The 11,218-nt window shown below is 36.6% G+C and overlaps 1 protein-coding gene across 1 annotated transcript; it reads right to left on the bottom strand.

Moving 5' to 3' along the window:
* Positions 1-5,997: 5,997 nt before the first annotated feature.
* ARHGAP20 (Rho GTPase activating protein 20) lies at positions 5,998-10,952 on the bottom strand. The gene is given in 7 exon segments (XM_036221557.1): positions 5,998-6,125; positions 6,128-7,324; positions 7,327-7,637; positions 7,764-7,977; positions 8,998-9,112; positions 10,245-10,430; positions 10,884-10,952. Coding segments are annotated over 7 exon segments (2,220 nt in total).
* Between the last annotated feature and the right edge of the window lie 266 nt (positions 10,953-11,218).

The following is an 11,218-nucleotide window of genomic DNA, read 5'->3' as shown; positions in this document are numbered from 1 at the left end:
TACTTATGGTGTTTAAGAGAGATGTACTTTCTAAATATACAATGTCTATAGTTGCTGAGTATTATAATATACATATGTAGCATATCACATTCTACTGGTATCAACATTTCAACACTTACCTGTGAAAATTCCACTTCCATTTAGGGTCCTTTATTTTTCCCACTTTGAAATCTCATTTTCTTGAGTATCAAATGGTGTTAGCCTTTCTGTTTCAAGAATCAAAGATGACTAATAAAACTCATGAGAAATATTATATATCATTATGTATTACTACTTCTACTTCCTGTTGTCCCTTCTCCTTCCCAATGCTCCAAATTTTCTTCTTTTGGCTTTTAATTTCTGTTTATAGAACTTCCTTTAGCCAGTCATCAAGCATATGTGTGCAAGTGACACATTTTTAAAAGTTTTCCTTCATCTGAGAATTTCCTTATTTCCCCTTCTTTTATGGATAGTTTCATTGGACAGAACATTCTGGGTTGACAGTTCTTTTAGCATTTGGGAAGTGTGCCACTTTCTTCTGGCCTCCATAATTTCAGATGATAGATCCAATCATGTAAATTGGTGTGCCTTTATATGTAATGTGTCATTTCTGATTTCAAATTTATTTTTGTCTTTAGTTTCCAAACATTTAATTATCATGTGTTAATCCAGTTTGGGTTTCACTTACCTTCTTAAATGTATAGATTTATGTCTTTCATTAAATTTGAGACTTTTTAGCCATTGTTTCTCTGAATACTCTTTCAGCCATGCCCTCTCTCTCACCTTCTGGAAATTCTATGAAGTTAAAACACTTGTTATTGTACCACAGGTCACTGAGGCTCTGTTTGCTTTTTTTTTGGTCTCTTTTCTGTGTTCAGACTGTGTAGATTCTATTTGTTCTCACGTTCCTTGATTCTATCCTCTGTCATCTCCACTCTGCTATTGACTCCACACAATGAGTTTTTAAATTTGTTATTGTATTTCTCAGTTCTATAATTTTCATTTTTTTTTGTATAACTTCTATTTCTTTGCTGAGACTTTTTTTTTTGCATGTGTTTCAAGATAATTTATATTTGGTTGTTGACATATTTTTAAGATGACTGTTTTAAAATCTTTTCGATGTGTCAGTTGTGTTTTCTCATCTAAGTTGTGATTTTCCTGGTTCTTGGTGTGACAGATGATTTTCAGTTGTATCCTGGACATTTTGTCTATTCTGTTAGGAGACTCTGGGTCTTATTTAAATCTTTTATTTTAGTAAGTATTCACCTTGTTTAGCTTTAGCACACAGGTTCTTTCCTGTATTGGGGGCTTGTGGGCCCAATGAGTTTAATTTTAGAGGTTTTGTGGTGCAATTTTCATCTGATCTCTGCTAGAGAGACCTCTTCATCCTATAGACTGAGACTGCCCTGTCTGGGTGCTTTTTGCAGTGGGATCCCTCCTGTCCAAGATATCTGGCTATTCCAGTGTCTTTGGTTGTGAGAAGGGAGACTTAGGCTTGCTAGGGCAAAGATACTTCCCAGATTGAGCTGCTCATTGTGGTTGAGTCCCTTTTTCTTTTATTGCTTGGTCACTTGACTATCTCCCAGTGGGGGATGGGAATCTCAGGCCTAGCAGGAAAGAACAATTCTCCTCTTGTCCACTTGTTAGAGGGGCACTCATCTATCCCTCTTGCTGGTGGTAACTAGCTTATCCCAACAGTGTCAGAGGGATTCAAAATGCACTGGGTAGGAATGAGTGTCCTTCTGTTGCTAGGTTGTGAAAGGTCAGGCGCAGGTCACCTTCTATAGGGTGAGAAGTAAAATGCTTTGCTACTGTGTTGTTTCTCCAGTCCTGGGATTCTGAATCAATTTGCCTTACTTTTTATCACTTCTTAGCATTCTTCTTCTTGTCATTTACATTACTTTGAGGATTTATGATTATACTTAATTGTATTGTTATACTTAGTGGGGAGTAGCAGGGAGACACAAGTCTGTACCATTCTGTCTGGACAAAATTTTCAGCCCAATTATTTTTACAATTATTATAGCTTTCTGAATTTTTTTCTGATACTGAATGATTTTCTAAAATTGGAGATACCTAGCGGAGACACAGTAACTTGTTAGGTGTGGATTCAATTTCCGTATATATAACTTGCGTCTGCTTTATCATGGAGGAAGTGTTATTATAATTCCTATTTTAAGGTGAAAGGGTTAAAAAAAGAGGCTGGGGTCACATGTGGTTCTAGCTGAATGTATCCACTGTGTAGGGCTGTTGTGTCATTTAGTGTAAAAATACATATGTAATGTATTGATCCTCAGTGCATGCAGGCAATAATAAGTGCCCAATAAACGTTACTGTTCCCTTTCCTTTATACTGTCCATTTTTTCCCTGAGTTGTTCAAAGTCCCTGAAGACAGAAATGATCTGTCTTTTTTCACCTTGTATCTCTGCGTCTAGAACAGTACCTGACAATAAAAATTAAACTGCCTGAGTAGCATTTATATCATTGTAACACCTCCATCTCCTCTGAGCTATCTTTTCGAATTGCACTGACCTCCTTGTGATTTTGTTTCTTGCTTGAATTAGCTCATTATTGGCTTTCCTCCCCCTCTATTCATTTCCTGTGCCTTTAAGCAATAAGCTTCTCTGTGCTCATGTGTTTTCATGATTCTCTGTTTCTCAGTCATTCCAATGCTTGGGCAAAGATATAAACTGTTTTTCTCTTGAATTTTAGGCCATACATATCAAAGGCCCTGTGACCCGGCAGACAAGGAATATTTCTTTACAGCATCCATTTTATTTGACCAATATAATAGGCCTACCTCACAAATACAGGTTTTTAGCCAATCTATTCACTCCTCATAGCAGATCAAGAGACTGTAAGGAGAAGTTTGAAAATTAAACCTAAGCTATTGTAATGTAAAATCAACCTAGATGAAAAGGACAAGCATTTAAATCTTAATGTGTGCCAAATTCTTAACGCATGTTACCATGAAAAATCAAACTCCACAAAACATTTGCTTTGCCTTAACAAATGAAATAGCTTAGAAAAACAGTGAACTATCTAAAAGAGGCAGGTGCGCTCTGGTGGCCCAGCACGATCAGAAAACACACCATACAAATTAAGGGACAATATATATCCAATATCTACTGTATTTCCTTGGGTTTTCAAAATGAAATTTTCCAAACTCTACCCCAGAGCCTTCTGCCAATTTTATCACTCATCTGATGACATTATGCAGAACAGAAGCTCAAGAAATTCATTACATTAAAAATGAAACAAAACAAACAAATACAAATGAAGGATTTATACTCACAAATGACTCTGAAACAGAGTCTGACTCATGATTGGGGCAAACAGTACAGAACTCAATAATATTCTTTTTTTCAGCAGAAAATTTAGCTTATAAGATATCCTCATAATCAAAAGAGATATTAAAGAAAGTTAACACTTCAGTAAACTTTATTAATGCTTTTTTCTCTGTATTGAAATAAGCAGTTTACAAATACTTCCTCTCAAGTCAGTAAAACATGACCAGTAGGAAAAGCTAAGTCCAAAGCTTACCACCATAATTTGGATAAAGATACATAATATTCTTAGAGATTCTTTTCAACAAACAAATATACCATTAGCCCTAGGAAACACTAGATCTTTTCAATTCACTGTCATATCATGTAAAGTAAAACAAAACAAAACAAAACAAAAAACCACACTGTTAGATAATTTCTTGAATCCAATATTTTTATTCATAACTTTTTTAAAAATTAAAATGATCTCCGTATTTCTGTAAAATATATAGAGAAATTTACATCAGTGTATGTGTATACTGCCCAATCCAATCAATGATCTTTCTAATACTGAGGTTGTGGTTTTCATTGCTCAATGAAAACAATTTTTCCATACTAAGGTGGTATATATTTTTGAATCTCTTTGAAATAGTGGTTAAACATACATTGAGTGAACCTCAATGAACTCTGAGTAGGCAAAGATGCAATATTCAAGAAAAACCAGTAATATTTAATAAGTTTATATGACCTGAGAAGTATTGATGTCTGGGTATATATCTGAAGTCAACAGGGTACTCTAGTCAGAATGGTTCAAATTTAGGTAAGGAAATGTCATAGAATCAATTAAACTTAGTTGATGGTTCTTTTGATAGGAGAATATACAAGCACAATAAAAATAATACCTAAAAAAATGATGACTGTATCTACGGCATGGCTTGTTTGGTAAATAGTAAGATGAGAAAAACATAAAAGCAAAAAACTTTTTCTAGAAAGATAGACTGTGGCCTATGACTACACACTCCAAGTTCCAATTGTACATTAATTACATTTTATTTAATTTCAAATGTTAAGCAGACACTGAGATCATTAACCGAAACAATTCTACAAAGGGAAATATTGCTCCAATGAGACTGTTAACTCTGGAGGGTGGTATTTTATTTCATAGACAGGGTGATTTTATATATATTTATTATCAGTGCCTTGATAACCAAACAATTTAAAAGTTAGCAGCAGTTTCTGCAAGTACAAAAATACACATGTATTACATAACATATGGTGGTAAAATTTGTCAGGACATATTATACAGACTCAAAGCTTTTTAGATAAAGCATCAATCTAATATAGATTAACAGAGTATAATAAAGTGACATGTACTCTGTGTTCAAATAATATCGTGTAATACTTCACAGCAATATTAACAAATTATTCACATTAAGTATTACAGGAGTATCTAAGGGAACACAGAACACTGGAATGGTTATTTCAGAACTGCAACATCCATTTTCTTCTGTGCTTCAAATTGGTTGGGTGTTTTTTTTCTTTTTTTTCCTTTTTTTTTTTTTTGGTGATTTTTGACTCATTAATGTGGAAAAAAAGGCTAGAATGTTATTTTGTTAAGTAGAGAAGAAATTTCTTCCGGAAAGACACTCCAAATCACTAGAGCTTCATTCACATCTTTCAGTGCTGACAGTAGTATTGCCTTAAGGGTAAGGGGAATCCCTGGCCTTTGTATATTATACTGCAAAAGATGCATATGGAAACTTAGGAATCAAAATACAGGAGTGGTTGGTTATAAGAGAAAGTCTACTTCACATCTGTGACTGAGATGGTTAATATCATGAAGGAGTTCTTTGGACTCAGAGTTCTACAAGCTAGTTGTAATGCTTAGGGCAAACACGGCCATGTACCCTAGAGGTAGGTAGCACCTATAGCTAATACTGAAAGGACTTCTTAGATCTTACAGAAAACATTTTTTTCTCTCTAACTGAAGAATGCAACCTTTAGAACAACAGGGAAATAACATTTGACATGAAGTTTCATGGTGGCTCAGAAAAATAATTTTGAATAAACTAGTTTGTGGGCCTATGGTAGTTTGTGATGTTGGGGACAAACATTCAACCAAAGACATTTAACCACAATAAGAATTCGACGTCTACAAGAACAGAAACTGAGCTAATCATGGACATAAAGACAGTAATTGTTATGACCTTGTTGTATAAAATGCCTGGAAAGGATAGCATAAAGATAATCATCACTAACACTTAGGACAACAAAAACATTCTCTTTATGGAGACCATTTGGCAAAAAGTTTAGACTAAAACTGGCCTTTTCCTCTGGAATGGGCTTTTCTAAAGCTGCTTTTTTTTATTTCTTTCCAGAATTAGGTTTATATGATTCACTAGAACAGTAAAAAGAGAGAAAAACTCTTTAGTCATTGTTTTCAATGGCCAAAAGTGAATATATGAATTCAACACCTAACTCCCTTGACTGCTCTTATAGAGAATTATATAAACCTAATTCCAAAAGCAAAAAGTAGCTTTGAAAAAGTCTATCTCAGAAGAAAGTGTTAGTCTAAACTTTTTGCCAAATGGCCTCTATAATGAGAATTCTTTTGTCGTCCTATGTATTAGCGATGATTATCTTTATGCTATCCATCCTAGGTATTTTGTACAATGGGGTCATACTAATTACTGTCTTTATGTCCACAAGTAGCTTGATTTCTATTCTTGTAGGCATTGGATTCTTATTGTGGTTAACTGTCTTTAGTTGCATGTTTGTTCCCAACATCACAAACGACCATAGGCCCTGAGTCTGAGCTGGACACATTACTCAGTCTAAGGCAGGGTGAGGATTTCACACAAGGCAGAGCGTCCGAAGAGCACTTCCTACGACTCTCTCTTCGTATGACTGCATACAAAGCTTCAGGCTGTCTGCCACTAGGTTGAGTGCGGAGCAAAAGTGTTTCTCTGAGTCCTGGCTAGGATAACAGCTACTGCACTGAGCTTCTTGCACAGCTTCAAGTCCTTCAGCTGCCAGTAAGGGCATATCTTCCTTTTTCTCTTGCAGTAACTTGGCTTCTGGAACACCAGAAGAATGTGGAGACTGCTATGTGAGTCTTTTTAGAGAACCTATTTTCTTTTCCTCTGGTCAATATGCCCTTGGTTTCTTTCTGAGAGACCATTTCCTTAGACTGGCCATGCTGTTTCTCAACCATGTGATGGGGTGAAGAGTTACAGAGTGTGAGGGACACTCTACAGTATCTTTATCTGTATGAACCAAGTGGTTGCTGGTCTGTCCAGATGAAGGACCAGGCATTCCAGAAATGAGGCTGGAACTGCTAAGGTCAGAAGAAAGTTCCTCCTGTTTTCGTTGAGCCTGAAAAGTGCAATCGATTGGTGAGGAAGTATCAGGGGGCGTAAACACAAAGTGTTCAGAAATCTGGGAAAAAGCACTGTCTTGGGAGCTCACTGATGAGCCAGATGGGGAAGTGCCTGGGGAGGACAAACTGGAGGAGCTAGTGCTTGGGCAAGTTTTTAAGCTTGAGGGTAAAAATTTCTCAGTGTTTTGGTTTATGGCACTACTCTTGCCCACCTCGATGCCCATGACCAAACTCTGATTGATGAGCTTTTGCCCCTCCATTAGCAAAGACTTGTGCCGTTTGAGATAGTCATCTTCTCTGTCCAAGTGATCGGCTTCATGGCTGGTTTTATGTTGTTTCTTTGAATATATCTCCCCAAGATGGCTCAGTTTGCAGTGTTGGTCATGAATGTTGGGCTCTGAGCAGCGCCGGTGTCTCCTCGAACTGTTGAGGGCATCTGTTGTGTGTGCTAGAGAGTATCCAGATGTACCTGAATCAAATGGCACAGTCCTGGGATGGTCATATGAGGACACATGACTGTAAGATGCCACAGAAATGACCACTGGCTTGGATTTAGAAAAGAGTTTCACATGATTTCCTTCATTACCTGATGAGCTTTTCTTCTTAACTATTTTATCAGTGGCATTTTTCTTGATATCAGTGCCTATGACTAAATTCTGTCTCAAATATGTTTTACTCTCTTTCTGTAGGGGTTGATTCTATTCAGGTAGTCCTCATCTTCTTGTGAGAGAATTGGATCATAGCTAGACTTGAGTTTTTTTTTTTTTTTCCCCAGTAAAATTTTCTGTGAGAGGAAAAGCTTTGAAGCTTCATAGTCGGTACTGGGCTCCAAGAAGCACCAGATCTATTTGGGGCTTTTTGGAGCATATGCTGTAGCTGTGGACAGGCAGCAGGATGTGTTCATGGTAGGTGAAGGCCTTGCATGGTCCTGTAGTGTGGCGTTTCTGTACAGTAGTGCTAAAGCAGTTACCAGCTTGGATTCAAGTGGCCATTTCATTAGAAAGTCTTCATGTGTAGGATGGTCTAAGTCAAGCTTCATTTGAATATCTTCATGTTCAGGATGGTCTACGTCAAGTTCCATTTGAATGGCTTTGAGTTTAGAATGATCTAAGTCAAGTTCCATTTGAATGTTTTCATATTTAGTATGGTCTAAGTTAAAGTAGCTCAAGGTTAAAAGACCTTCCACCTTGGGCTGGTCAAGGTAATAGTCATAAAGAGTTAACACAGAGTCCATGCTTCTGCTTCCCTGACCAAGTTTCTTTATCACATCACTACATGGAGCATCAACATCCTCATTCAGCTCATTTTCTAAGCTGTCATAGGAGGAGTCATTCATTTGGAAGCAAGGGCTATCTGTCAATAAATCAAACCATGATTAACATTGTTGCTACCAATACATGCTGCCTTAAAAAAAAAAAAAGCTTGTGGTGCTTAGTTTAATTCTTTTTTCATGTGAATTGTTCAATTCCTACTCTCAAAAAAGGGGGGGGGGAGATTTTTCACAATCATCTCAACTGTTAATATGGAATATGAAATAAAATTATTGTGGCATATTAGATTACCTCAGTTCCTGAAGAAATGGGCTTTCCTTAAGTAAGATTCCTCAAAGCAATGAGACACATCATAACATCAAGAAATGGCAAGAAACACTTAAGGAATCGGTGCCAGGTATAACTAGTTCTGAATAAGACTGCCTTCTAACGTGGGTATACATAATTAACTGTAGTCTCAGGGTAACTATCTACTATTTCCATCAATTTCTCTTTGACAATTTCTCTTTAATATCCATTATTTATTTAATCTTTAAAATAACCATAAAAGTTAGACATTATGGTTATTCATGTTTCATAGATGCAGAATTGATTTTCAGTGGCATAGACTAATTTGCCAAAGGTAACATAACTAGAAGGTTAAATATCTGGAAGGTTAAATGTCTTCAAGTCTCCCCTCTACCTTGGCCATGATGCTAATTTTTTCTAAACTGTTTAAAAGCACCCTAGAATTCTGAGGTGTCTCAGGGACCACTAAGAGGAAGGAGAGGAAGAAAAGGACCAGGCCTGCCACTGGGTCTTCTATTCCAGCTTTAACTACAATTGTTCTATATGTATAATAGCATTCCTCATAAAGTTTTATTTAAAAAAATGTTAAAACCACCATACCATATCATGTTGTCATTAACAAGTTCTTGCCTTATGCCTTTCGTAACCCCACCAGTGTGAACATTAGCAGACCTTCTCAGGAAGGAGCCCTGGACCCACTGACTCAGCTCAGAGGTTCCCTTCATCTGAGCTTCTGGGCTCTGGGACCACCACCGTCCCAGCACCTTCACAGACGTGTGTCTCTCACAAAAAACAACCCAATTATTCACAATACCTGAGGCATTCTCTTTAGTGTCACATCTCACTGAAACCTCTCCTGAGAGGGAAGTGATTTCTTCTCCAAATATCCCACAGCAATTTTCAATCATAAATTGAATAAGCTGAGAAAACTGTATAAAAAAGGACAAAAATGAAGTGCTACTTTTCATATGCATATCAATACATCACATTTCATATGTGAATCCTGATTTTAACAAAAAAAAATGCAAAAGAATCCCAAGAAAAATTCACGTCTACTTTAAAAAATACAAAACAGTTTTTTCTAAAAAACTATGGTACTGTCAAGAGTAATTTGGGTATAGAGATTAATTTTAATCAGTGGCCTAAGTTATTATTTGTGGCCTTGGCCTATATGCTAACATGGTATACCAATGGCTCTGTTTCAAAAATTAGGGTCATGTTTAATATTCTCTATAGAGTGTTTGGGGTGAAGAAATATACTTTGTTACTAAAATCTATAAAGCATCATTAGATAAAGACTTATGAAATGGATTTCTTATGTAAAAGGCAGTTGCCATAAGCGTGGAAAGAGGGCATCCTCTGTGGGTTTATCGTAAAGGAGAAAAAGGTGGGAGAGAAAACTTGCATTTTGCTTGAGTGGGCTCTATCTATGAATTTTCACTAACTGGAGGTGCTTAGGGTAGAGGTAAGGTTTCACTAGGGAGCTTTGTGCCTCCACTGAGACGTACTGGAATCCTTCTGTAGTTTTCCCGCTCCAATAGCTGATGCAAAGGAGCAGGCAGAATGATGGGCACAAAGAGAACTAATATCCCTAAACCATATATTATGTGCCAGGCATTACACGAGTGTGACTTCAAGTAACCACTGTTTGAGCTCTGTATTATCACTACCTCCATTCTTTAGATAGGGACACCCTGCATTGCTGTATCTAATTTTGCCCAAGATTTTATATCTGGCAAGTGGTGGTGCTGAGAATTGAATCTTGCCTTGTCTGACTCCAAAGTCCTTATTTATTTATTTTTAAATCATATCGACTGTTTTCTTATCACTCTGTGGTTTCAGTCAGTCATAGTGTTTTGCCTCTTTGACGGGCAATGAGAAGTAACCCAAATTTTGGCTTAAGAAATCTCTTTTCTATAGTCTACCAGAATAGCATAAAATACTCATTGAACTCAACTTTATAAGTTACTTAAAAAAATGTATTTAAGAATTAATACCCAAATTTTAGGTGCAAAATCGGAATTCAATCTCCCGGGACATAAAAATGAAAAACTTCATTACCTTTTTTGTAAATTCATTTTCTAATTCTGGGCTGGATGAAATAGTAGGCCAAAGAATGCTTGGAGCGATACACACTGCTAAATTAAACGCGGTCATCTGATTGGGTGAGGACTGTTGCTCAGTGCTGTATAATACTCCAAAAAGGTACCTTAGGAGAACAACACTGGCTCTTAGGAGCTGATCTAACTGCTTAAAGACAGAAAAATGCGCTCTTCAAGCCAGATGTTTAGTTAAACTTGTATATAAATAGGCAACCCTCACTTTGGTTTCCCAGGGAAAGCAAGAAGAACATGTTCCAGATATGCAAGAGTTTCAGTTAACATGGCACCTTGCAAAATGAGGAATGCTTTTATTTAAAGAGAGAAAATAAGCATAAGGACTTTATTTATTTCGTATGCTGTTTTCACTACCCAATGAAAACATAGAGGAATGCAGAAAAATAGCCCATTTAAAATGCTACCTGAAGTATTTACCTGAAACTAGTACAATGTGTTTTCACTTAGGCAAATCCTGTAACATTTCAGAATATTCTCAACCCATACCCCAGAGAGCTTTCTGATGAAATCAAACAACTATTAAACTTAAAGGGCTCCTTTAAGCAGCAACACAGGAATTCTGCCTCTTGGTGGGAACCCAAACTTCAACTACTAAGACTTTCAGGTCGATTCTAAGAGCTTTTGCACTGTTCCACCAGCTTTCAAGGTCCATTTTATCCCAAATCTCTGATCTCACTATTATCACTTTCACAAATAATTAAGCTTATCACAGTATATTTCCGACTGTTCGTATTTTGTAATTGATGAGATTTTTAAATTATCATTCATTGAAAATGATTTTTACTATCATCTACAATATATATATGTTGAAATTAAACATTGTTGCCTTTTCAACAAGGATGTGCAACCTAGGGGAGAAAATCAAGTAATCTGATTCCCGTAGCAGAGAGGCATTTCTTCAGTACAATGAATGGGGAA

This window comes from Rousettus aegyptiacus, unplaced genomic scaffold, assembly GCF_014176215.1.
Source record: "Rousettus aegyptiacus isolate mRouAeg1 unplaced genomic scaffold, mRouAeg1.p scaffold_m13_p_5, whole genome shotgun sequence".
In the NCBI taxonomy this organism is placed as follows: Eukaryota; Metazoa; Chordata; class Mammalia; order Chiroptera; family Pteropodidae; genus Rousettus; species Rousettus aegyptiacus.
This window is presented reverse-complemented; position numbering and strand designations above follow the sequence as displayed.